Source organism: Drosophila biarmipes, chromosome 3L (genome assembly GCF_025231255.1).
Source record: "Drosophila biarmipes strain raj3 chromosome 3L, RU_DBia_V1.1, whole genome shotgun sequence".
NCBI lineage: Eukaryota > Metazoa > Arthropoda > Insecta > Diptera > Drosophilidae > Drosophila > Drosophila biarmipes.
The window spans coordinates 6,972,802-7,000,170 of NC_066613.1; the positions used below are offsets into that span (position 1 = coordinate 6,972,802).

Below are 27,369 nucleotides of genomic sequence, written 5' to 3' on the forward strand. Positions count from 1 at the left end.
ATTAATTTTAATCATTAAGAACATCAGTGATTTGCATTTAAAGTAGTTTAAAAGTTTAAAAGTAAAGCAAGGGGTGTATAATAAAAATGTTCAATTTAAATGTTTAAATTAAATTAGATTGTTGTAATTATAATGCAGAATATATGTGATGTACATTAAATTAAATTGGAAAAATATTTTAATCCTAACATAGAGAATACATTTTAATTTTTCAACGTTTAAATTATATTGTAATTATATTGCAGAATATATGTGATGTACATTAAATTAAATTGGAAAAATATTTTAATCCTAAGGTAGAGAAAATGTTAATTAACCAGCTACCATAACTTTAAACGTTCCTTATTTAATAGCACCTTGCAGTGAGTTCAAATTGATTGAATGCAAACACTGATCACACCTTCAGAATCGATTTTCAGTTGTAAGTGTTCCGCTTTCCACACAAAGCGATTATGACATTACTCGAAGGTATGTAGGTGCATGTTAGTGTCAGCAGTCCGTGTAGCCAAACGGCCGTGCCGTCACACTGGAAAGTCACTCAAAAGCAAACAAGATTCGAAAATTAACGCGAATCGATTAAAACAAATTGAAACAATGCTGAGCCGGCTGCCAGCATTAGCATCGTAAACTAATTGCGGGCAAGTGTAAATGCTCCGGCCGTAAAAAATGGCTTTCCTCTGGTGACAACAGTCGCATGTCGGCGCATTTTAAAAGCAATCATCAATTATGCAGCCCGGGTTCAGGCCGGGCAGCCAGAAACGTCTCGGCATCAACGATGATTAGTCGCGGGCCAGAAGCCGTCGACCCACTTAGGCAGGCATATTGTTTCCAAGTGCGAGTGTCGCGGAATCCGTAGTTTTTCTCTGTCAATTTGTGAAAAATTATCCTTTAAGGCAACATGTTTTCGAGATGCAAATGTCTTTTGTTAATTTTTGAATATTTACAATCTTGATTCTTCTCATTTTATCCAGTCTTTACAAATTGGAACTATTAAGGGAGACTATAGAACACATTAAAATAAAAAATAAGGAAGAAACTATTTTTGTAACACAATAATTAAGCGATTTAAAATAATTAACTCTTTTAAAACTTAAATGGATATGATAAGAAAGCCTCTAAACTATTGTTCTTACACACTGAGCATATACATTAATAATTTCAAGTTTTTAACTTCGATTTTATCTTAAGACTATTTTCAATTTAATTAAGAAAGCTTAAAGTTAGTGAACCCTTATACCAAATATTTTAAAATCGAATATTATTCATCTCGATTAAAATGTTTTGAATATACTGCTTTTGTACTTAATTCAATTGTCAAAATGTTTATTTTTAGATATGCAGATATTTATAATCGAAATTCCATTATAATTATTTTTGTATTTTCGTTTCAAGTTTTTACCAAAAAAGTAAGCTTCTTTTTTGGAGGCTTACCTACTTTAAAGTAAAGATCAGAGTGCGTGGTTTCTACCTCCCCCCGATTAATTCATTCAGTTGAAACCCTTTTCCTTAATCATATTTTCAACTAAAGTTCCCGATTACCTCTGATCCATTTGAGTGTCAGGACGGCTAACATAATGCAACCAATCCCATTCAATCCAATACAATCCAATCCGATGTCTGCCATGAAAGGCACTTCATTCGGTAAATAACATTATACGCTCGTCCGTGAATTCAATAAATAATTATGTTCTGCGTTTACCAGGGCTCAGGGCAGGATGGCCGGGATATCCCGCGAAGGCGGAGGGGCGGGGCGGCACTGGGAGTATCTGGGTCTGCAGTTAATGTACCTATTTGGCGGCCAGCCACAGGACGGCAGGCGAAGGCATCCGGCCGGCGGCCACGAGGCGTATGCGCATTTATTAAATGCCCATCGCTGCCTCCTTTCTTGGCCATCGGACATCGGCGCTCCAATTTGCAGCACAATGCAAATTGCATTGTAGTCGAGTTATTGTATAATTGGTGCAATGTAGCCGGGAAAACGATGGAAGGCACGGATGGAGATGGGGGCCTCGAGACCGGGGCTACGGACTATGGGTTCCGGACTCTGGACCCCGGACTCGGACTCGGACTCCGGGCATTCGATGTCCGTGTCCACGGCCGTTGCAATGGCGCTTGTGCTCGTGTCAATAAATTAAAATGAGAATTGATTCGCTTACGCCCGATTTAAGCAACAACAGGCTATATTATGGGCAGATATCCACAGGACACAGCTACAGATACAGATATTCAGCCGGTGCATTCGCAGATGCAGTTACGATACCGACCCTGCTGCTCAGATAGGACTTTATTTTCATGGCAAGGGTGCAGCCTGCACACGCATTTCGAAAACTATTAACAAACAAATTAAATGCTGGACCCGCACTTTAAAAACCAATTTCGGAACGCATTACAAGAAAATTCCATTAAACAATGCCACGAAACGTGTGGAATCGCCCTTTTCGGGCTCGAGTCCGATCGAATCGACTCGACTCGAGTTGACCAGACATTCTGTCTCCAACACCGGCCGCATTAAGATAAGAGAAATCGTCTAACAAAACGCATAATCTGGCCGGCCGGACGGTGCTTTAAAAATCGGTAACACAATTTAAATTTATTTCAAACAGCGTGTATAATACAAATCATGGATGAACATAACACACTCGAACAAGATAAGTGAAAGAGTCGAAGCTCTCTCTGTTTTCTGCGGCTGTTTTGGAACGAGGTTTCGGGTCCGCCCTGTCTGCGGGTCGAGGTGGATATCTTTGGAGAACGGCGACAAACCTGCAGATAGTAAATGTCAGCCGCATAATAAAATTAGCTGTTTTAACGACAGCGGAGTAGGCTGAGTACCTGGCTGAGGTCCAGACCCAGGCTCCTCTCTACGGGTTGGGCTCCAGGTTCTGGTTGCCGGTGCTCTGGAGAATCGGAGACCGTTGAAATATTGGCGGCAAGGAAATCGATTGGTATACCAATCAAACGGCATCGTAAATACTATCGTGGCCATCTGCAACCTTGCAGCTCCGCTCTGTTCGGTTTCGTAGTGCTGTCCATAAATTTCCACACGTGACATTTCTTTGTCATGTTAATTAGACCGCCGAGTCGATGCTGAAACCCGATAGGGCATCTAAATACCTGCTCTAGGAATCAGAGACACCCATTAAATGCAAGCCCAAAGGTATTCCCGGGAAAAAGAGCTCTGATGCATGCGTGGAAAACGCAGACGATGTGGCGACATTTTCCGAGTTCTCTGCCTAAAGAAGTATCTCATTAAGATTTGAAAAATTCTGTTCCATTAATAAAATATTCGTTTTCCTGTCCCGCATAATTAACTCGATGCCATGTTGGTCTATCCAGTTTATTTCTTTTAAAGTGGTCTTATCCCATGTTGGCGGAAAACAAAGGAAAACCAATACTCGTCTACAAAATGGTTTTCTTTGAGATATACAGTTTTTAAGCCACTATGGCAAATACTTTGAAGTCGGGTCGATGAAGTTAATAAAAACTACAAATTTGATGTCACAAAATTAACTTTATCACTTACTGATTTAATTATTTACCTCCCTTTAGCTTTAAAAACCTTCATTAAATAATTTCAGAAATATTTATTAAATATTTCAGATTGCATTTTTCCCATTAACAATTTAAACATTAACATTTTTTTAAATGATATTATTATAAAGATGTTTAAACCCTATTTTAAATTCAGTAAATATTTAAACCTAAACCCAAGCTTTAAGTAGATTAGCGCTTAAAAGCACGCCATTAAATTTGAGTTGTTATTAAACACCTCCAGCGAACAGCGAACAGCGATCTCCAAATCTCAAGGGTCTATCCCACAAGGTGCCTGCGATCGCGACGACTCGAGATCCCAACACCAGTGCCTAATGTGCCCTAATGGTCATAATTATTTTGGCTTGTCTTATCAGAGGCAGTTGTCTAAATATACATTTGTATACTCGAGTGTAGCGCGGCGATGTCAAGAATAATCAGCTGCCTTGACAAAGGTGTCCATTGGTCCCACATATTGTGGGCGCTTTTAGCTTGCTACTTCTCTCTTTTCGGATTTCTCGTGGTTTGATTCTCCGTTTCTTTAAATTTCTGGGACACCAGACCCACCAAGGTATGGTCATGATTGATTGCCCACCATACATGTCCATTAAATATGACTCTAAGCCGAGGCGTGTGGTTCGTAATAGATGATGATGAAATGTCTTTTGGTTGGCTGTAATCAATTATTCTGAAATCCATTGACAAATCGTAAGAATTGTCTCCCAGAAAAGCTCCCAGAGCTTCCAGCTGAACTATTCGAAAAACTTTCATCATTACTCATGTGGTTATTTTTGAGGATCCCTTCTAGATTGATCTTAAGGGAAGGTTAATTCGTCCAAAAAGGATATTTTCATGCATTTTTTTCAAATGATACGGTTGCTGTCAGATCATTTATTTTATTGGGATATCCAGGAACAACATTAAATCTATGTTTTTAGAAATTTTCATGGAAGAAAAAATGAATGAGACGTTTGCAGTCCATTTCCATAGGCGCCTCCAAGAAAAGAGGTTTTGCGGTGTACAGCATAACTCGTTTACCAGTTAAAATGTGTCCAAAGGTAACTGGTAAATTTTTTTTTTAATTTGTGGATTTTTGGTAACACACCGACTTAAAAAAGACACTTATCAGGAAAACTAAAACTCGATCGCCCTTTGTTCAACATTGTTGAAAGGTCGTGCATTCAAAAAAATATTTTAAAGAAGCGAAAAAAATCTAAACACCATAACCACCCTTACTACTTATTATTTCCTTGTTTTTATGTTTATTTTTCAATTTCTTATTTTTTATTAATAAAATTAAAAGAATACAATAATCTTAAAAATTAAATATCAATTATTTCTAACTATCAAAGAGAATTTATTATATTAGTACACTTTAAATTTGTTTGTTTTTCTTCCGCTTTGAATTTTTGATATCCAACATTTTCTGATGAATACAACATTTATGAAGTAGTACAAATGTACTGCTTAAGTGATTATTTCGTAGGATAGTCAATCTGTTATTTATATTAACAATAACAAACGGAATCATATTTAATCCAACCTAAACAGAGCTAAAATATCTTCCGACATCTTAACACCAGTTTATGAAATTTACTTAATTAAATGATATTCTCAGGACTTCCTCCAGTCCTTCCTTTAAGTAACACCCCGCCCCGGACCCGGCAAGGGTTGCTCATGGCGTCGAGTCTATAACTCACACACAATCGCCGGGATTCTCGAAGAAGGCATTAGGGAAATTAGCATACGCCATCAAGTATACGCCCTCGTGTGCGCTGCTCCTTTGGCAGCAGCCGGAATAGACAGACTACACACTCATGTCAGGATGCAATTTCAGGATATTAATTGTTATAGTTGCGAGATGTGTCTGCTTGAATTGTTCCTGAGGCTTTTGTGCGTTGCAACGAGTTTCTAATCCTGTTGAAAACAAACGCATCGCCCGGCCAGGCTCTGTCAAAGGCAGAAACTGGAGGCCGGAGCCGGGATCCTGCCGGCAGCCTGAGTCCTGGCATCTCGGCTGCACTGACACAAGGATTTCCGTACATGACAAGCGGCAGCTATAATTTATAGAAGCTGCGTAAGTAAGCTGCGTGGTTGAGGATGCACTGCAAGCCGGGAAAGGGTTGGTCCTTGGGACTCGAGTTGGGAGTGGGGGTGGGGCTGGTCCTTGTTCTGCAGCCCACACCAGCGACAGCGAGGACTGCTTGGATGCTGTGTATTTGTTCTCGTCTTGTTTCACTTAAATGACACTTTGCATTCTTGTAGCATCTTGGAACTCCGGCCACCCCCGAAAAGGACCCCGCTCCACGGGCTGTCTATTCCAGCAGAATGTCGGAATCTCAAGGAATTTCCCCTCCATTATTCCGGGCAAATTTGTGTTCTTTGGTATTTTATAATTGAGTGTGAATATTTGCGATTAATATGAAAATTTGTGAAAATTTAATAAATATCCTACACGATTTCCGGATCAATAACGTTGAACGCAACTAATTGCTTAAGCTGCCTTGAGTATTTGGGCAAACTTCAGATAGGAGAAAGCGGCTTAGGCTTAGCCCCAGTAATTCGGAATGCGTTTCTATTGTTTATGCTTAGGACGCACGAACACTGTGTTTGTTTGGCTTAAATATTTGCGAATTGAAGGCAACCGAAGGCGGTTAGCAACGGAAATTTATACAACATAGTTGCTCAAAGTATTTCATGAGTGCGAACTATTTGTTTCTGACTCAGACTTGTAGCTACGTATTTTTTTTATTGCTGGCACAACACTGGCCAATAGAATAAATAGACTAAATATGTGCAAAAAAATGCAATAATTAATACAAAGTATATTCAATTATACTGTTTAGTTTGTAGGTGTTTTAATGCAGATAGCAAATATTGGAGGAGGTGTAAGTTATTTTCACTTTAAGCCTTTTTAATAACTAAATTGAAGTTAAGTTGCTGAACTAGAAATGTTCATCGTATTTTTGATTCGTTTTTAAATGTTTAGCTTCCTTTTAAAATGTTTTTACAAATGTTCCGAACAATCTCAAGCTATTGAACTTTAAGGCAGTTCATTAAAGTTTAAATACTTTTGCAACCTACCCAAATGCCAAATGTATTTTTTTCGTCAGCTGTAAGAGAATAATAAATATGATAAGCAACCGATGCACTTGAATGCACTAATGCACTAATACCTTTACGCAAATGAGCAGATTAATGTTGTTTTAAAATTTTGCTTCGCTGAGGCGCATCAATTAATGTTTTGGGAACGTAGTGGCCGACAGCTAAAAACCTTGAGCACTACTTTAATGTCCGATTAATCCCAAGCAGGGGACGGGGATGTCTTAAATCAACTTAACCGCTTACCGTTTTCGACACTCCGAACAAAAAGAAAATTGATGCGCCATTCACTTGGGCTCTGCAGCTCGGAATGTTACCGCGGCATTAGAGAAGAGGCCCCTGGATGCCACTTGACCGTGACTAGACGACTGCCCAAATCCCAGTCCCGTCAAGATTCCCCTCCCGGGATTGGGCATAAAGAAGGCAACTAATCACAAATACGACTCGTACCTACTACTGCGACTGTCAATAATAAATTACCGTGATTTTCACATGGTGTTGAAGGATTGCCCACACACGACAGTCCAGCGGTACTCATACTTGGAAACGGGTCGAGATCGACGGCGACTGGGGCTGGAGCCGGGGCTGGAAAGCAAATGCGACAAGTTTCCAAATGGGTAACAATTTTCAAAGTGATTAATTCGCCTGCTGGCTGCCATCGAGCATTCGGCCATAAGATTGATTTATGGCCGCAAGACGTTAAGTGGATGCAAGATAAGTTAACTGTCGTATATCCTCGCCGCTGGTGACTGGATCCGAGCCGATCTGCGATCCCCAATCCGAAACAATACCGGGAACGTCGAGTGGCTGCGGCTGCAACCGGCGCGATCCCATGGTTTATGACCCATAAACGAGATCGCTTCACAAGCGCGGCGCAGCGAAGGATCTCTTGAATGGTACGGCGAGGTATGCTGCATCACACGGTATCGCATCTCATGGATACGATTAATTTACCCGGCGCACTGATTGGCCCCATGTGTAATGGGAAATTTTATGCCCAGCGCGGTCATTTAGCATTGTAAAACAGACTATAAAGCGGTGCGAGTGGGGCACTGGGCACTGGGCACTGGTATGTGGACTCTGGGAACGGAACTAATGTCCCGCTGATGGCAGCATAGAATTACTGAAAACCGTTTAAGAAATTAGTTACTGGGCCCGTGAGCGCCGCTCGGCATGTGGCTCTTTAAAGACCTGTCCGTCCGCCTATCCACTTACCTAGCTACATGTGTAAACTGTGTCAAACGAAAGCCAAATTAATCACTTGCACTTACAAATACGACCGTCGCGGCTAATTCGGTGGCCCCATCGCAACGAGAAGTCGCCGCTTCGGCCGCCTTCGTCGGCTGTCAATTTCAATTGAACTGGCAATTTGTTGCATAATCGGGCCACTGCTAAATGTTAATTTATCAATCGGCGATAGTCGTTACAAATTGTTATCCCCATAAAAGCCAACTTCCCCGTGCACATGCACAGGGTTTCAGGTAGCAGCCCACGAACACAGTCGCAAAGATGCCGCGTTTGTTTGTCTCGCCTGCGGACGGCATTTTCGTGTCCCCGGCATTTGACAATTTCTGCGTCAATTCGGCCGAAAGCCTACACACGGAACAATACCAGATTATCCCGGTGCACTGGTAGAAAAAAAGTAGGAGCTTTAATAATATATTTTTATATTAATTCATAATTGAAAAATTATATAACTATTTGATAAGAAAATTATTAAAATAATGATTTTCCAAAAAGGCTTTATTAGATTTTTAATATTTCAATTCGAATTATTCCGACACACACACTACCAGCAATAGAAACCAGACTTTTGGGAAGATTTCATCCGAATAGCTTAAGAACTGAGAGACTAGTTTGCGTAGAACCGGACAGACGATCAGACGGACATGGCAAACTTATGAATTATATTGTATTTTATATATTTGATTTAAAGTGAAATTTTAGTAAAAACAAATTTTGTCTCATAAGTTTATAATTACATTTACTTTTAACTCATTTGCATTTAACTCAATTTAAAACTTGAATTCTAAGATTCCTAAAAGAGTTGATACCTCAAGTATTTATAAATCTTCTTGTTGCCGTGAGTCCTAAAAAATCCTTTAAAATACTATTAAAACTCATTTAATCTGGTACAAAAAACTTTTTCTGCTTTTTGCTTAACCTAGATTGGGCAAAACCTAATGAGGTGTTTAGATTTCAAAACAACAATCCAATGTTTTCAACTGACATCTTTATTTATATTAATATAAGCCTATTGTAGTTTTCGCTGAGTTAGAACAAATTTTCAAAAATTTAACTTACATGAAATGGGTAATAGGAAAAAAGGTAATCAGCAATAATTTCATAAAAAGCTCTACAAGGTAATAATTAATAAATTAATAGCCAAATTAATTTGCCGAAATGTTTTTACTAACATTGCAATTTAAACATTTTTCAATTGCACGTCGTGCTAACAGGCAAAATTGTAAATCAATAGCGGTGGAGGGAGGTGGCTCATTCTATATACACCTAAATCACGGTTTTTGTTGTTTTCCGATATTTAAAAAACTATATTTTTTATCCAATTTATATCTTAATATTTTTTACCTTGTGAAATTTTAAAGTTTCATTATTAATGCAATCAGTGCTCCTTATTTGAGATAAACATTATAATATATAATAATAATATATAATAAGTTCTCCAGAGACCATAAAGTTGGAAAGTTCATTCTTGTTTTGTCATCTTTTTATATTTTTTATCTCAGTATCATCTTATTTTGTGCTTCTTTATACTTGATTAAATTCTCCGCAAATAACTACTTACTCTCCAGGCCTACACCAAGTGACCCATGCCCAAACCGTAGTCCCTAAAAAACGCGTAGATATTTCATGATTATAAAGAATTTTATTAAACGAGTTAAAATTATTTAGATTATGTGTTCATATAGACGAAGTGTTTAGTGTGAAGTCTGTTAGACAATGAAAAACGTATCACAGTTTACATCTTATTGCGCTAGTTTAGTAATTAGCCTAAGCTTACATTGCAGTTTGAAGAGAAACATTTGATCCGGTACTCTAGATACGACGTACATATAACTCGAATGAAACTTGAAGTTACTTAACGCGCTAACGGCTACAGTTAATATTACACAATCCGTCTGGTTCTTGCACGATCCCAATAAGTATACAAATCCTTATCTAAACGCAGTCCGGTTAGTTGGTGAACTTCTTGAAGAGCGGCTTGAACATGGCCTCGTTGGGGCGGTGCAGCTGGGGCGACGAGGAGCTACTGCTGCTGCTGTTCCCGCTGCTGTAGTCGTCCCGCGGGGAGTACTCCCCGATCCGGGCCGAGAAGTTCATGGGGTAGCTGGAGGGGAACCCGAAGGCGTTACTGCTGCGACAGGTAGCGGTCGTAGGGGCTTGAGAAGCGGTAGGCAGGAGACTCAAAGCTCCGCTCAGCACCTTCATATTCGGCGGAGTTTGGGGTGGAGTATCTGGTTGGGCTTCGGGAAACCCCATCGCCCGCTGACTCGCTGTGGACTGAGATTGCAGCTGCTGCGTGTGCTGCTGCTGCTGCGGATGCTGCCGACTGTGGAACTGCAGGGCTCCGCTCGAACTTCCCGTAGTATGGATGGTACCGCCCACCTGCAACTGCTGCTGCTGCTGCGGGGGCATATTGCTGTAGGGGATACTGCTGCTCGTAGTATGCAGCTGCTGGGTCGTAGCCCCTAGAAAACCCCCGTAGGCCGTGGTGTGCGGCCTCAGGTAGGGAGCCGCGGCCCCATTGAACAGCTGCTGATCCCGTCCTGCATCCTGCGGAGGATACTGCTGCTGCTGCGCCTGCTGCTGTTGCTGCTGCTGCTGCATCGTTTGGTGGCCAATGTAAGCCGGCGGCGGTGTCTTGCAGCCAACTGTGTCGGCCAGACTCCAGATCTTCGGCTTGGTAGCTGGAATCGGCACGCCACAGTCCCGGCCTAGCTGGTTTTTTGGATCCCCGAGATCCTGACCCTGCAGCTTGGAGCCCTCGCCGTGAAAGGGCAGCATGCCCTGTTGGCCGGCCTGGTAGTAGGCGGGATGCTGATGGTGATACGGGTGGTAGCCACCGGGGTGTCCACCCGAGGAGCCACCTCCGCCGGCGTAGCCCGCCCCACTGCCAGCCGAGGGATAGCCAAAGCCGGCCCTCAGTATGTTCGCCTGACCCAAGCACTTCTGGTCCTCGTCTATGGCATCCTCCTCCTCTTTGGTCTCATCTGGTTTAAAGAAACGGCAGCTGTAAGTATTTACCCTAGGGAATACCCATAGTCTCTCCCTATACCTTTGGCCAAACTGCCACTCTGGCTGCCCTTGCTCGGCTCCAAGTCCTCCTTGTCCTTCTCATCATCGGACACCAAGGCATCGTCGTCGTCGTCGGTGCGGTTCTTGGGCTCCCAGGTCATCTTGTTCTCCTTCTTCAGCCGCCGACGGGCGTTGGCGAACCAGGTGGACACCTGAGTGAGGGTCATCTTGGTGATGATGGCCAGCATGATCTTCTCGCCTTTGGTCGGATACGGGTTCTTCTTGTGCTCGTTCAGCCAGGCCTTCAGCGTGGCCGTGGACTCGCGGGTGGCGTTCTTGCGCCGAGCGGCCAGGTCGTAACTGGCTCCATACCTGGAATTAGAAACAAGCAACCCGCTATTTAGAGAAAAGACATACAAAATTGTCGTTTTTAAAAATCAAATCTGTAGTTGAGTTTTATCGATACATAACCTAACAAGTGGTCTTGTTGAGATATAAGAATTTAATTTAGTTTAATTTAATTTAAAAAATATAAAGAAACTATTTTGTAAAGAGCTTCCTGTACAACTATTAAAAATTTGAGCAATTAATTTTTCTTATAAAATTAATTGTTAAACGTCTTAAAATCGAAACTTAGTCAATTTATACAGATTTTGTAAAAAAAAATTTGTAGAATAAAATGAAAATTAAATTAAATTCTTAATTCGTACTACAAACATTAAAGCTAGTTGGTAAAAATCAAGCAGAAACAACGATTTCTAAGCTGGTAGTTTTTTAATTTATTTTTAATTGCATGGAAAAATGAAGTATTATTTAATGTTTGAAAAAATTTTATGAAAGTCAATTGTATTGTTAATACAAAAATAATTAATACAGAAATAAACACAAAGAGGTTATTTTGGTTAAATAAAACCAATTGTATATAGTACTTTCAAGCAAGTCCTCGTACTTCAGAATAGACTAAAATTATTGCAAAATCTTTAAAACTTTTTCTGTAGAAAATGGAGCAGAAACACGAATTCTGTAATTTACTCGTTTCCCTCGCTGCGGAGTTCTCTTTCTAATTGCAAGGCCCTAAAAAATCGCGGCAGCAGCGAAACATGGGCATTCATTAAAAATGCGGAAAACTCAAATTGATGTTTTCCCGCCGCCGCCCCGTCGGGGTTCTCGTCCTGCCAGTGTAATACAACGTCAAAATATTGTAAAACATAGTTGTGAAACAGGGCACGGCCACAAAAAGCAACAACAGCAGCCCGAGCAGCGTCTCCGGCAATAACGAGGACGACAAGTGGGTGCAACCGGGTGATCCAGTCGTGCTCGTGCTCCACTCCGCCACTTCTCTTCAGCAGTGCACTTATCGCATTTTTTAACCCTCCAGAGGCTGTGGCATCCCCATCCCCATCCCCAAGGCCGCCAGCGCCAGCCATCCATCCTCTGCAATAAGGGTCTACGGTGGTGTGGTCCCGGGCCCGAAACGTCCTAGCTAAATTAAGCCCCAGCCCAGGCGAACTCCGCTGCACATCCGGCTCATCCGCTTTTCACTTTCGGCTCTTCCCGAACCCCAGTCCCAACCCAGATTCCCGATCCCTTTCGCCCTCCTCCACTTTCCGTTGGTTCTTTTTCATGGGATTTTTATGGAGCCACAATCAACAGTTTGTGTGCGGTGAATTTTACAACAAGATAAAGAACGAATCTCGGGACCGCTGCCCGTGGAATGTAAATTCGACGTCCTTTCTCCTCGTTCCCTCTGCTTTTTCCCCATTTTGTATTTTCTTTTTGACCCTGATTGCGTGCAGTGTGGAGGATGTTCGCAGTGATTAGTGCAGGAGTTCGGAGGAGGACTCGTGATTTTGTGTTCAGGCAACTGCATATGCTGTAAAGGAGCTCTCTGAAAACTGTGATTTTTCGGGTTCAAATTTGGTCTACGAGGCAACTTTTATAAATAAGAAAGAATAAAAAGTATTGTTAAATCTCCAAGGAATATATTACATTTTACAATAAAAAAAACAAATAAAAAAAGTTGATAGTTTTATTTATTTCTTGTAAGATGTCTATAATAAGAATATTCCTTGTAATAGATCTGCATCGCAATAACACGACTAAACCTGGAGCAACAGACCTGAGCCCCACATAGTTAGAAGCCCGATTTGTCCAATAACCGTGACCAGAGGTTGGAGCCCCGTAATTTCAGGCACGTAACCCGCAACATCGGGCGAGGGCAGTTCCTCGTGTTCGTATGGCCGGCTATGTGATTATCGCGTAGGTCGGCAGCCGGATCCGACGGATCCGATCCGAGTGATACGCTTTGTGGGCTTTTTGTGCTGTTATGTTTTACAAGCTAACAAACATCAATTTGTCGGTAATTGGCACGCATCCTATTTTTGTATTCGCCATATAATTGCAGTGCCGCGAATGCATGTACAATGTACATGTGTCTGCGTTCTTTTGGCATAACTCCCGAACAAAGAGCAGAAAAAACGTCGAAACGAAATGATTTGGCTTGGCTGCTGCTGGCGGGCCATAATCTTGTTAACAAATCACATTCTTGTTCACACAAACACACGGACACGGCTATATGGTCGCACACAGCGGCGATTTAGCCACATAGCGGTCGGCCGAATGGGCGCTTATTAGTTTTAGACCGGCTTACAGCCATTTACATTCAGCTTCTATACGGGCGCATGCAATTTGGCCGGAGCCGCCAATTACGGCGGCCATTATCTGCGAGTTGCGATTTACAGCCGCGGCGCTTTCCACTTTTCCACTTTTCCACATTTCGAACAAACAACGCTGGCTGGCGCAAATGACATTGGCTCCCGTGAGCAGACGCGTTTCATGCCTGTCACTGGGTAATTACGCCGCTGTCAGTCCACCACCACCGCCGGCACCACCCCCACTCGAGCCCCGTTCCCCCCGGCCCCACCAGCGCAATTGCCATCTGCCAGACAGACGGACAGACCGACTGTCAGTCAGATTTCCCACCTTGCCACTCCGCGCTTCCCACTCCGGTGCCAATTTGCGACGATGAACAAAACAAAGCGCCACCGTTCCCCTCTCAACCGATTGTCAACCCGTAAATATGTGCACGCCCACGCACCGGAAAAACAGCATTGGAAAACCAAGGCTGCATTCGCAAAATTCAATAATTCACCAAGAAAGCAGAAAAATAACTAGTAAATCATAGCTTTAAATGTGTTGCAGCGAAAAAAGAAATATTTATGTCTAAAAGTAACACAAATCATGTTCATCATATTTTATATCACTTCTTTAACAAGAATAAATATAATGTTTATAACACTTTCAAGAGTTCTTTGTTCATTTACATATTTAATAACATTTTAGCATAATTTTAATGAAAGTGTTAGTGAAAGACTAAAAACAATTTTTATAACATCACTTTAAGGAGTTCTTAGTTCTGTGCAACTCGATATACTTTATAAAATATTGTGCACTGGTAACTAATTTTCTGAAATGTTTCTTCCAAATAAATAAAGTTCTCAATTGTTTCCTTCAAATTTATATTGTATAACAGTTTTAAATCTTTGTCTGTGTTTTACTTGAGGTACACAACATTATTTTCAGATTACTCAATATCCAATTCCAAAAATATTTTTTTTTCAACGTTTCTATCTTTTGAACACACTCACACATTGTTTTAGTTTCTCTTCAAAATAACATATTTAACTACTGCAATTAAACAACTATTTTTCCCACAGTGTACGCACATACCGGGCCAAGTACATACGGACACCGGTGCAGTGGTAAGTACGTGCGTATGTACTGCCGCTCAATATGGCGGCCAACATGGCGTTCATTTGCGGCTCACACCTCCCGCCCCCTCCAGTGCAGCCCCCTCCCCCACCAACGTGCGCCGCTTACAACTCACTCACTCATTCATTCACTTAGCTGCAGCTCGATTTCATGGGCTTTCCGCACGCAACCGGCCCAAACGAAAGCGCCTGGTCCAATCCGACCGTCCGCAATCGACCGACCGACCGTCCAGGCCGTCCAGGCCGTCCAAACCCTCCAACCATCCGAGCCGTCCAACGGGAAGCCGCAGCCGTTGCATGCCACTCAGTCTTCAGCCTTTCAGCCACTCCCCGCCCCCGATCTGGGTCCGGAATACATTCGGACAGGGAGCCGGGGACCTTCCTCCTGCTCGTCGCATCGCTCCTGCACTGTGTGCGTACGCACTTGTGTGTGCACCCACGTGTGTACGTACTTAAGGCTTAATGCATGTGCATACACAACAACAAAATCTGATGGTTTTTATGTGCTCAAAATATTTATTTAATAGGTGCTAATTATGCAGCGCATTCCGGGAAATCACGCACCTACACTGTGGACAAAGCTGACAAAGTCTACTAAATTTCCCCATATCACAATTCTTTGAACCAATCCTATGAACCGCTTGAATTTGCAGGGTTTTTATTAAACTTATTTCAACCATAAATTAAAAAACTTAAACATAGGAAAGTCTAAGGATCGCTAAAACAGTTTCTTTTAGAGCATGCCTAAGAAATACATTAGTCTTAATAATCTTTAATGTGTTATGATTTCGAAATAGACAAATGGTGCCTCAATATCTTAAAATGGGTCTAGAGAAAGAAACCTGAATAGAAAAAGCTTTAGAAGATATGTTCATAGCTAGAACAAAGAACAGTAGATATACATTTTGTCCATAAATTTAGGAAAATTATCATAACCAATAAATTTCTGCCAGTGCAGCGCCACACATGTATTTATATATAAAACCCCTGCCGCTGTGCGTTGCGCGCACTGGCGTGCAATTAACTGCTATTATTTTTGCAGCAATCATAAATAAATAATTTCGCGCTCTCATACAGTTTCGAACAATTCAAATTTTATTATCGCCCGTCCCCAGGGCCTTTGGCCCTTGGAGGGGGGAAAATCGAGGGAAATCAAGGGAAATCGGAGGAAAGCGCAGGGCAGGGCAGCGCAGCCGCCGCAGGCAATTAAATTCAAATCAATTTCAAGTACTCGCAAATATTTTGTAATTAATTATGGCTGCGCGATTGCACTTGGCCCGCGGCGAACGGTCGCCATGTATTTAAATTGGGCTAAAAGGCTTTCTATTCATTTTCTATTAGACGCAATTAATTATGGTTTACAGGGGGACAAGGATGGGGATGCTGCCTTGATTTGTGGCACCGAGCCACGCAACTGCCATTCGAATCTGTTCTTCGCGCGCAGGAACTAATTAAACAAACTAAATTAAATGCAGATTGTGCTTACCCGTAGGCCGACATGGGGTCGTAGGAATAGTAGCCCGTGGTGGGCTGCAGCCCCGCCGAGGTCCAAGCCCCCATCTCGGGACCCGCGCCCGTGTCCTTCAGTCCGTACGGATTGCTCTGAAACGATAGAGTTCGGCGTGGAATTGAGTTATTATTCCGGCTGGCTGTGAGGCGAAACAAAGCATTTTCCCACGTTTCCGAAGCTGACAATTTTGTTAACACGGAATCCATAATTTGCCAACATATTTCGCAGCCGAACAAGCGAATGCCGCCTTGCTGGCCATATTTCAGAGCAGATACACCGATCGATAGGCAGGAATACATAACTTAAGGCAGCGACTTTCCGAAAATCGGCATTATCTAAGTCGGAGCGCCGATTATTGTTATTATACCCATGCCATGTACATAATAACACGGCCCGCCGCAAGAGGCTGACACTTTTGAATTTTAATTTGGCCCGGACTCTGTTTGTGGCGTGCTGCGATTTATGCCCTCGGAAAATGACAGCCGGATTTATGAGCGACAACTATTGGCCAGATCGCCGCCGCCGAGCGCCCAATCTGGTTGGCCCTGTCGAGCCCGGCTTTTGTGAGCTCTTGATTTATGAAACGGTATTAACATTTTTAATTGCTTAACATCATGTATGCCGTTGTTTATTCATTTTTCACCCCACCCCTTTTGGCCAGAAACCGCCGCCGTCGCCGAGTGACAAATATATTTATCAAAGAGTCGTATGCGAACAGGTATTGGATCGCCACGAAAGCCCTACGCCAGATTTATTTACCAATCGAAATCGGGGCGAAACGCCACAAGTCAGATTTCGCCATATAGATCTTCGATCTGCCGTCAAGAACTCGGGTGTTGACACCTCGCCCCCGAAATTGAGCGACGACATCTTATCGAGAGGCCTTTGAGATATTTTCTTAATTAAAAGTATGCGCTTCGTGCCGCCCGATAAAGAAGACGCTCGGTCAGGTGCCCGCCAGAAGAGAAAAAACCAAAAAAAAGGGAAAATAAAGAACGAATGAGTTTCCTGTTGTTGTATATAACAATTTAACATGACACTTTGGTGGCTGCCGCTGCCATCTCCGCCCCATTTGCTCTTCCCTCCGTTCCCGCGGGGGTTTCCACTTGCATCGCCTCGTCTCCTCGAGGGGTTTTCTTTGAAGTACCCGTGGAGAGCCGCCCAAGTTGATTAGAGCGGCGTTCGCTCATATTAATTAGATCGTTCAAACTAATGTGCTTATTACAGCCCTCGTAAACATCGGGGAAATACTGTTGACAAAGTCGGACAAGTGTTTGAGATTTCTCCAAATTGGGAGCAATTTATGAAACTTGGGGCGAACTTAGGGTTGAGTTGCCACTACCAGGGGCAAGTAAGGTCTTACACTGAATATGAACATTTCAAAGTACGCACCCGCTTAGTAATTGTTTAAAAACACTAAGACAAATCGAAATTAAATTAATTGCTCGATAACATAGTTTTCGGGTAATTGAAAACTATTATATTAATAATTTCAACATAGTTGTGCCGTAGTTTTATTTACGAACAAACAAAATTATAAATAAATAAGTAAAATCAAATGTTCTTTACTTCGTTTCATACCTATTCGAGAAAAAGTGATCCTGATATCAAGACGAACGTGCTCTTAACATAGTTTTTCTAGATAAATGATTTTACATAGAGATGTAGGTGGCCTCGATTTGGTGTTTCGACACGTAAGTAGACTTGTAGAACACTTTAGCTCGATTTTGAGAAATCGAAATCGGTCATGAGACTGAGTTGTCTTTCTCAAATGATATTTCGTTAACATACCGCAATATTATTAACGAATATTAATATAAATAAACATAAACAAGTCACTAATTTCTACCACAAATTAGCTTTCCCGCCTAAAAATTGCCGACACATTCCCTCACAGATTCTCTACAAAAACTGTGTGCAAAACCACATCGATGAAAATATTTATCTGCTGTGCGATGCGGCAACATGATGTCCTTATAAAACACTTGCTCGGCTATTTGGGCACTTCCAGCTAAGCTGTTTGGCCTATCCATCTCGGGCAGTAAGTTATTTGCCAAGGCTAAATACTGTCCACATTGTTGTCATACATATTGTTGCCAATTTTATGTGTTTGCCCGAGCCTTGCTTGTGCTTTGTTTGCCTTTCGTTCGGGCAGCAGCAAAGCACCAGCAGCAGCGTGTGTTTTGCTTCGGTCATGCTGTGCTCGTGTACATTTCAGCGGTCACTTAGAGACTTTATACGGACAGTTGCGGACAAGGAAATAAGGGTAGTTGGAGAGTCTCAAAAATCGCCACATTATTTCTTCACAAATAAGCAGAACTTTTAAAACGAAATCAAGAGAGGAAAGCGATATCGGTTTCTAATATGAATAAACATTTTTGTTTACTTTAATTCAAAACTATAGTTTTCTTAGTTAAAAAATTTTATTGATAAAAACACAATTTATAATCCCTGATTCAAGCAGATAATAAAATATTAAATAAACAACAATTTAAGTGTAGCAAAAAATTATTTTCCTTTATAATTACCCTTTAGGGCAGTAAAATATTTTGCAACTCGTAACCTATAATTTTTTAGGTAGAATAATAAATGATTTTTACAACATAAGTACTGCCATTATTTCGACCGCCTGCTGTTTCCGAGGGGTGCTCACACTCGACTCGGGCTTGATTAGCCCACACATACGCGAAGAGAGTGGAGTGTAATTGAGGCCATGGGGCAATATGTTTTGTTTCCAATGATTTTGCCTTTCTTTATGCAAAGTATCGAATATCGCAATGGAAGTCGGCGAGTTGGCAGTAGGGGATCGGCGGGGCGAGCTGGCTTATAAATTAGGTAGATGGATAGACGGAGATAGAAAGGAGTGGCCACCGGGGGATGGGGATGGAACTGGGCTGGGACTGGGCCTGGCAGAAACTAAACCCCCGACACGGAGCCAAATGAGGTTTGACTGAGCTTCAGTCAGCCATAATGATAATTCGATTTAGTCGACTGCATTGACAAGCCATCGACGTTGTCGTTGTTGCTGTGTTGTCGCTGTCGTTGTTTTTTGTCCCTCCTAAGCTGCGGACAAAAGCCACTGACTACACAATTAAAGTCATACGTTGAGATAATCCATTTAGCCCTCTGGCCCATGGCTCTTGGCCCTCCAGCTCTTGGCCACAACACTTGAAAAAATCTGCTCATTTGTAGGACTGAATTTGATAATCAACTGATGCCAGAAATCAGTTCAAATGGAAGAAAGACTTCCACAAATTATATTTATTGTAAGTATATAATTTGTATTCCAAACGATCGATATTAAACCATTTTAAAATTATTAAATACTTTTTAAATGGTACAAAGAATCTACAATGATAGGCTCAATATTTCAGTTTAACAGTTTGACAACAAAATCATTTTATGTACAATAGTGTTGTTTTTAAAAAAAAATTTAGTTGACACCGTAAAGTTAAGAAGATAAGTTTTGTGTAAAATAATGCAAATAAACTTGTTAAAATGATTTTAATTCGCGTTTTTTTTTCCTTGTTCAGTCTAAATTTATAATGTTCAAATATCTAACAAACCTGTATTCAAGGTTTTGAAAAATAGCTATACTGGCTATAATAAACTGATGTTAGGCATCATTAGAAATTTCATATATTTTTAATATCGAAAACAACGGGAAACAAATGCTTCGTTTGACTCCCACTCATTTCGAGTTTTTGAAGTGCACTCACCAGCGGCGAATAGAAGGCGGAGCTGTCCACTCCGATGCTCTGGTAGGGATTCTGGTCCGTCGAGGGGTAGGGTGTGCCGTAGACGCCGACGCTGGCCGCCGGGAGGCGGGAGTAGCTGGAGAGGGCGAGGCGGGCGGAGTCGTACTGGCAGGAGCAGACCGTCTGACCCGACACCGGGTCGGTCATTATGGGCCGCCCGTTCTCGCAGCAGGAGCCACCACCACCAGCTCCGCCGGCAGTGGGCGTCGTGCCGTCCAGGGAGCCACCGGTGGCCAGGTCCGCTCCTCCAGGCACCCCGCCTCCGCCCGCCGAGGATCCACCTCCTCCGGCTCCAACCACCGTCGCCGCATTCGAGTTCTGCGAAAGAGCGTTGGGACTGAGCGCCCCCGAGGAGGCATCTCCGCCAGCTCCGCCGGGCGGCTGGCTGCCCTGACAGTCCTGACCTCCCGCGGGGCTCATCGCCGGGGCGTTTGTCATCACCAGCGCCTCGTTCACATTCACGTTCGCGGAAGCGTCCTCCGGCGGCTGGGCACTTGGCGGCAGGAGCTGCAAGAGATCGGGGGAGAAGAGGCTCTTGAGTCCGACTTTATCGCAAATTGAAACACAAATTCGGCTTTTTAGCCACCTTTCTTATGGGTATATTAAAGTGACTGCACAGGGAAAAATCTCCGGGAAAAAGCTTGTGACTATTTATATTTCTTTTGTTAATTATTATTTAATTATTAAATGGAAGTAAATATTTTTAATAAATATCAGAGAAATATGGTTCGGTTGCGGTAGTCTTACTGACTGGATTTTAAGATATCATTGGTTCTTTGGGGTTATTATATTTTTAGTGGGCTTACCAGAAATAAACGTAAATAATAATAATAAATAGTGTATGGGAGAAAAAATGTATACAATATATACATATAGTGTTTAAATAGGTTTTAAAAGGTTATCGATGCCTTTGAGCATTTAAGTACTAATACAAATATGAAAATGTCTTTTAAATTAATTATACTACTATAAATGATTATTTTTGTAATTGAGTTGATATAATCAGGGCGACATTATGTTTTTCGCCTGTACAGGTACTTCAAAATTCAAAAGTCGCTGATAGCATTAAGTGATATATAAACACACATCACCACTGGTTTACATAACTAATGCATGTTAATCAAGGGACCATTTTAATTTTTATTTCAAACACCAAAGGCCGGTGATCGAGAAATATTTTCCCTCGGCTGCAAAAGGGTCATTTCGAACACCTATCAGAGATACGGAGGCCTGATAAGACTCCACACTTACTGTGCCGAGGTGGGGCTTCCGAGAAACCTCCAATCACGGAGCTATTGGGGAAAATATTTCATTTTGAACACAGAAAGCTGTCCCTAAACTGACAGGGTTTATCTCCAAGCATTTCGCCAATGAATTAGTTTCTTTCGCTGTTCTAATGATAAGAAGTGTTTGCTGAGGGATCAGATTCCTTATAACTACCTTTTGTAAGAAGGGAGCATTTTATATATTTTTACAGTGATTGGATTAAAAAAAAGAATATTTTTATTAATATTCTCGAACAATCAAACAGGCCTACCTATAATTTAGACTACCAATCAATGAAATACATATGTTTGTAGTTGGAAAATTAAAAAAAAAAAACTTTAACAGCGGGTTAAACTAGATGTCAACTTCTGCCCGGGGATGGTGAATGAGAACCTGCCTGGGAATAGATGGCTCCCCTCGGCACAGGAAACGCACGTACATGCATAATGGCTAATTTTCTGCAGCATAAGCCCGAGTAAGTCGTGCCGTACTGGGGACTTCATAAATATTGATGTCCGGCAATGTTGTTTGCCCACCACGGACAACATCTTAAGGCATCGTCCTCCCGCAGACACAGTATCCGCGCGGTGGCTGGTTGAACTGCCGGCTGAATCGCCGGGTAATTGCGAATTTAATTCGAAAAATCGACAGAAGGCCCGTATTACAAGATGCATCGATAACATGTAAGCGAATATGGTGTTAACACACAATCAGAGCCGCCGGCAGAAAAGCGGAAAGCAGAAGCTGCACGGGATTCATAATCCCGCGGCGATTAAGTTCCCCCAATCAATGGCAGAGCTCTGAAACCCTGGACTCTCGGCTCGGCAATGGCGGCCAGATCAATTACCCAGCAAATCGATTTCAAGTGCCCGATCGGCATCGGGATCGGCAACCTGATGCGAAGTGATGTCCTCCATCTTTCACTCGAAGAGCTCCAGCTTCGCCTATGGCATGCGCCAGTCACTTGGCAATTAATATGCAAAATGCAAAATGCGCCGAGCCCAAGAGACTGGTTGGGCTCTTAAAAATGCCAGAAATCAACGAGGGTGTGGCAGCGGACGCCTATAGGTCCGCCGAGGTCTGGGCACCGACGACTGCCTCTCGACTGGGCATCCCAGATCGATCTGCTGTATGGAGATGGAGATGGAGTCGGCCAACATGCTGGCAAAGGCTTCTGAAAATTACCGCGGGCAATCTGCAAAACGAGCGGACTGCTCGGCTGCTGCCGCAATTTGAAAAGTCCGAGGGCTGAAAGTCCAGTCTGCGAACCGAACCCATAATTAAGTTGAGTGCTCCGCCTGACGGACAGCTACAAATTGATCGAATGCCAGCAAAAGGTCATAATATCTGGGCAACAATTTCGGCCGGCTTACACGGCTTCCGTGGCGAAATTCTGGAACCAGAGCTCCGTATTCCGAGCTCAGAATTCCAGGCAGTTTTTAAATGCAGCCCCCCAAACGCATAATTATTCCGCGCCATTAGCATAATCTGACAATAGAACCTTCGCCCGAAATCGCCATATTATAATTATCAGATGCGATCGATCCCCTTTTGAGGTCTGCAGGTGAGTGATCCACTGGAAGGCCGTCTGATCGTCTCATAATTGGTATAGGAATATTTTTGAGTCATGCTGGAGCGTCAAATAATAGAATCTCGAGGCCAAGAACGCTGACTACATATAGGGACACTGTCGAAAAACGAAAACGCACAACCATTTATCAAAATTTTACAAATGAATGATTCAGGTGTTTTTTCGAGCCGCGTGATTTTAATTAGTAAAAAGCAAATACATTTCGGCCGGCCTGTTCGGCGTGTATGGTCTGTATGGGTATGCGCGACGATCGTTCTCCGTTCCCAGGGACGCTCCGCACAATATGAGAATTATGACAACTGATCTGATAGGCGACACCATATAGGGAGCTCTATGCGCCTGCCAGATTCCTCTGCTCCTTGAGCGAATGCATTATTCATGAGCCGAGCTGCAGAGGACTCCATTCCTGCCTTTCCGCTGGAGGAAGCGCCAGTCCAGTGGGCCACGGCCATGTGAATTGGCCACGTCTTCAGCTGGAGCTTGGAAGTTGCGAGCTGCGAGCTGCGACTTGCAGACGACTGGCAGGCGACAGTGCGCAGATAAGATCGCTGGCCATGTGTGCCCAGTAAGCAGTGCCGAGTACCGAGTGCCCAGTACCCATTGCCCAGTACCCAGTACCAATACCAGATCCCCGGCCCGAGTCCCAGTCCAGTTTCGGTGGCTCTGGATATTTCTGTGAATCGCAAACGCAGCGATCTAATCGCGACTTGTATCTCTGGGTCCGCCGCCAGGCTCCCGGTTCCCGATTCCCCGATTCCCTGATTCCCTGATTCTCCGATTCCGATCCCGAGTCCCTCCCCCGACAAGCTTCCCTGGGACCTTCTCCCGATGACCAAGTTGATAGCACAAGACTATAGCGCCACTTGGAGCCAGGAGGAGCCTCCGTCCACCTCCGCCCCCGCCTCCATCGCAATGTAAAGTAGATCACACAGAGGGCCCAGAGTCATTGGTCCATTCCATCGATCGGTCTGTGGGATCCCTCGGTATCTGGCAGCCAGAATCAGTGGATGCTCCTCACGTAGCTACCAAGGCATTCCCAGGGCCTGCCCTCAGCTGTCACTTTACGGTTATGAATTTTATGATTTACGATCGCCGCAATTGAATTTTATTGACTTTTCAACAGTTTCACCTGAGCGTGCTTCCATCGGCACCTCCCATCGCCTTGGCCCTCTGATTGCCAACGAGCCGGGCCTTCGCTTTTTTCTTCTCGTTTTCGACTGCACTTAATTGGACTCGTGTGGTCCGAAATGGGAAAGACTCCAGAGCTCCAGGACGGAGGAATCCCCACGCAGCAAGCGGGACGATGCCGAGCAATTATGGCCTGGGAAATTAAAGCCTTTGGGTCTTTCTCTAGGCAGCTCATTCGAGGGATTGCAAATAATTTCTACGCGTTCAGTAATCCATCAAAATACTGGGGATATGTTGCAGTGCACCTGCAACCCGCATATCTTTTGTGCAATAGGGCTTTAAAGTGCCGAACAGTTTTTGCGACCATTTGAAGTTGACAAAAAGTCTTGAGTCCTTGGAGTGTTTTTTTCTCAGGCCATTTATCAGCCATCTGATTTATTGTCGTTTTTTGTTGGCCTTCTACCAATTTACTGTCATATACAAGGAAAAAGCTTGCTTTGAGCAGCTGTTTTTGTGGCTTGGTGAAAAGTCAAAAGCGCAACAATCAAAGACTTTTGGCGGATTTGCCCTACAGTGGGTCTTCAAGATCAAATGATATGATAGGTTGGAGTGGGGTCGGTGAAAATGCTGTTAAGAAGGTTGCAGATAGGATCCCAAACTTAAAGGGTTGCTTCAAAGGTATTTTGATGTCAGTAATAACAATGCTAACTTGAAATTTCTAGAGTGGCTTATTGAGCTTACTGTGATAAAAATATGTTGTCAAACTTGGTTTTTCATATTTTCCATATATATCCAGCATAAGAATCAATTATCCAGGTCTTAACATGTTCTCGTATTTCTTAAATAATAATCATAATCAGTTGACGGAATCTGCCTAGAGAACACTACTTGCATATAGTATGAAGACCCACTTCACTTTAATAGACTTTTTCGTGTCTCCTGGTATCTTTAATCTCCTGTGACTTAATGACTATGAATATGTATAGACCATGCTAATTAAGACCCACCTGCGAGGCCGACGGGAAGCCTCCGTATCCGAATTGCGTGTAGGCGGCCATTTGGCTATACGACTATTCGACGCTGTAAGACCCTAGTCTTAGGTAACTCTCTCTCACTCTCTCGTGGCAGTCTGCTGGAGGATATGCGGGAAGGCTGCTACATCAAACGATGTGCTTATTGGGCTAACAGCTCGGTTTCGATGGGTCTGTGCACAGTAACCGGCGATAACGACATTGGGCCCTCCGAAGGTACGTGTCCCGGGGATTTGTCACTCGATATCGGTGTATCTGTCACTCTGCTTCCCCTGCTGCTCGCTTTTGGCCAGTAAACAACACTCGCAAACGCGGCGGCAAGACTACGAGAATCAACGAAGGCGGAAAATCGACGGCTGAACCGGCGTACAGCACACACAGGGCCTAGATGTGCACCTTATAACGTTCGAACACGAACTGGTTGCGAATGCCGTTGCTGTTGCTGCCGTCGCCGCGGTGTTGCTGCTGCTGCTGTTGCTGTTGCGGCGCATTCCGCTGCAGTTGCTGCCGGAAAGGGACGGCACTACAGCTGCCCCAAGAATGCCGCTCGCCTTGGAGCAACAGCCAGAGCCGGCGACTGGAAGCGAGAACCGGGCCCCGCCCACCGTCCTCCGGCGGTCGTGGTGGTGGTGGCATTTTCCGCTCTCTGCGGTGCCATTCCCCGCCAGCAGCTCGTGTTCGCAGCTCACTGGAAGTGCTGGTCCAACCACCAATCATGGCGCTGCGTTGCCTTCGGCTGGCTGATTTAGTGGACAGGTGCGAGGGCAAAAGAAAAGAAACAAAAATGGAATGGAACTGCGAGATTCCAGATACGACGTCCACAATTTTCACAACTCTCGGTGCCCCTGTTTCCCCACGATTCCCGGGCAACGCCCATTTGTTTTGTTTGGCTAGTCATTTGTTTGTTTACTTTTCAAAACACTGCACTGAACCACTGACTTCTCGGTTCTGGAAGTGCTCTGTAGTGCGGCCATACGATCGCCGGCTGAAGTGCCAACGAGTGGGGGGAGTTGGCCAAGTGGCGACACAAAAGCGTTAATAAGATCACCGAATTCCCCTGCAATCGCTCTGTATTTATCGCCCGTCATTGCCTTTATAACTAACTCCCATTATCGATCCTAACTAATCAATCTCGCCTAATTGGGCCTATAAATTAAGCCTAAACATCATGCCACTTTGATGCCAGATATTCGAAATATCAACGAGGTTTTGACTTACTTATGGGAGGAATTATTGTCCTTTGAAAGCAATCTTAAGCCATAAGCTTAGAATGCTAACTGAATAAGAAGAACTTACATCTTTTAAGTCTCAAACCAATTAAATACACAAAAAAAACCTTCATTATATGTGCAAATAAAATATACTAATACAACTAAAGTAGTATGATGTCTTTAGAATTAAGTAGCAATTAGTTCAAGTCGTTCAAAGTTCTCTTAATATGCAGAACACCATAGAACCATATGTATTCAAGCCAATTTAGTTTCCTCACTCAAAAGCACTAGAGTATACCAGAAATTTTAATTGCAATTAAATAGCATTTGACAAGTATCCGAAAAACACGAAGTGGCTGACCTAATTTTGGTTTCGACGAATCGCGTGCATTTAGTAAACTATTCTATATATGATAGGTGGTTCCCATCTAAATAGATTTTGCTAAGATATTTTAAGAAATGATGAAATCCCCTAGAAAGATGGGTTTTAAAGCTTATTTCTTTTTATCATCCCTTCGTTGGCATACTTTTCCGTTTACTACAATATGAATTTCGAACTTTTTACTATTGTTTAAAAATTCCATAAGCTCAGTGGGTGAGAAAATCTGACTGATTACCAAGCGCATGGCTGCGTAAAGTTGGGAAAAAAGTTTTGCTATTAATAGGCACTAACATATTTGGACTTCCGCTTTATGATCTATTTTTACGATTCCCCGGCAGGACGAAGGACTCGCGGGGAGGCCAACAAATGCCCAGGACACGCATTCCGGAAATGGGCTCCGGCGAGAGTCCACTGCGGATGGATATGGATGAGACGATGCCGTGAGGTAAACCTCAAATGTTTTTGCGGGTGTCGCGGATGCCCTCATGTGTTGGCAAGCTTGTTTTGCTGTGTTTTTCCAGCTCATTTTTATGATAATGTAATAAAAGCAAATTAACCTATAAAACCGAAAAAGTGCGACTTACACGATGGAATTGCGCCATAAGGTCTGGGCGTGTCCTCACCTCGCTCCGCACAAGATATATGTACACATGCCAGTGGGCAGGGAAGAAGAGAGACGATCCACGTGGTGCTGATTCGGGAGTGGGTGTGGCGTGCAGTGGAGTGGGTCCAGGTGGGTGGAGTGGATGAAGTGGGTGGTGCACCACCCACCGCGGACGGGCAGCGGCGGAAAACGAGAGCAACGTGTTAGCTCAAAGCAACAAATGACCAAAGC

General features: G+C 43.2%; 1 protein-coding gene across 2 annotated transcripts; it reads right to left on the reverse strand.

Moving 5' to 3' along the window:
* Window positions 1–9,497: 9,497 nt before the first annotated feature.
* LOC108030700 (homeobox protein araucan) lies at window positions 9,498–25,375 on the reverse strand. 2 transcript variants are annotated; one of them, XM_017103738.3, is made up of 5 exons: window positions 24,918–25,375; window positions 19,887–20,432; window positions 16,144–16,259; window positions 10,928–11,259; window positions 9,498–10,862 (listed from the first exon to the last, which is right to left on the reverse strand). In XM_017103738.3, exons 1-5 carry the CDS (start codon window positions 24,966–24,968, stop codon window positions 9,826–9,828), a joined length of 2,082 nt encoding a protein of 693 aa, XP_016959227.1. In that variant the 5' UTR covers window positions 24,969–25,375; the 3' UTR covers window positions 9,498–9,825. The 2 variants fall into 2 exon arrangements, with proteins under 2 accessions (XP_016959227.1, XP_050742294.1); XM_050886337.1 differs by lacking the exons at window positions 16,144–16,259; window positions 19,887–20,432; window positions 24,918–25,375 and adding an exon at window positions 13,548–13,753.
* Between the last annotated feature and the right edge of the window lie 1,994 nt (window positions 25,376–27,369).

Coding starts and splice junctions, on each gene's coding strand:
- LOC108030700 (XM_017103738.3), bottom strand. CDS start 24,968: ATGGCCGCCTACACGCAATTCGGATACGGAGGCTTCCCGTCGGCCTCG. Junction 20,433..24,917: donor GCTTCCCGTCGGCCTCGCAG/GTGGGTCTTAAT, acceptor GATCTCTTGCAG/CTCCTGCCGCCAAGTGCCCA. Junction 11,260..16,143: donor GACCCCATGTCGGCCTACGG/GTAAGCACAATC, acceptor TTCTAATTCCAG/GTATGGAGCCAGTTACGACC.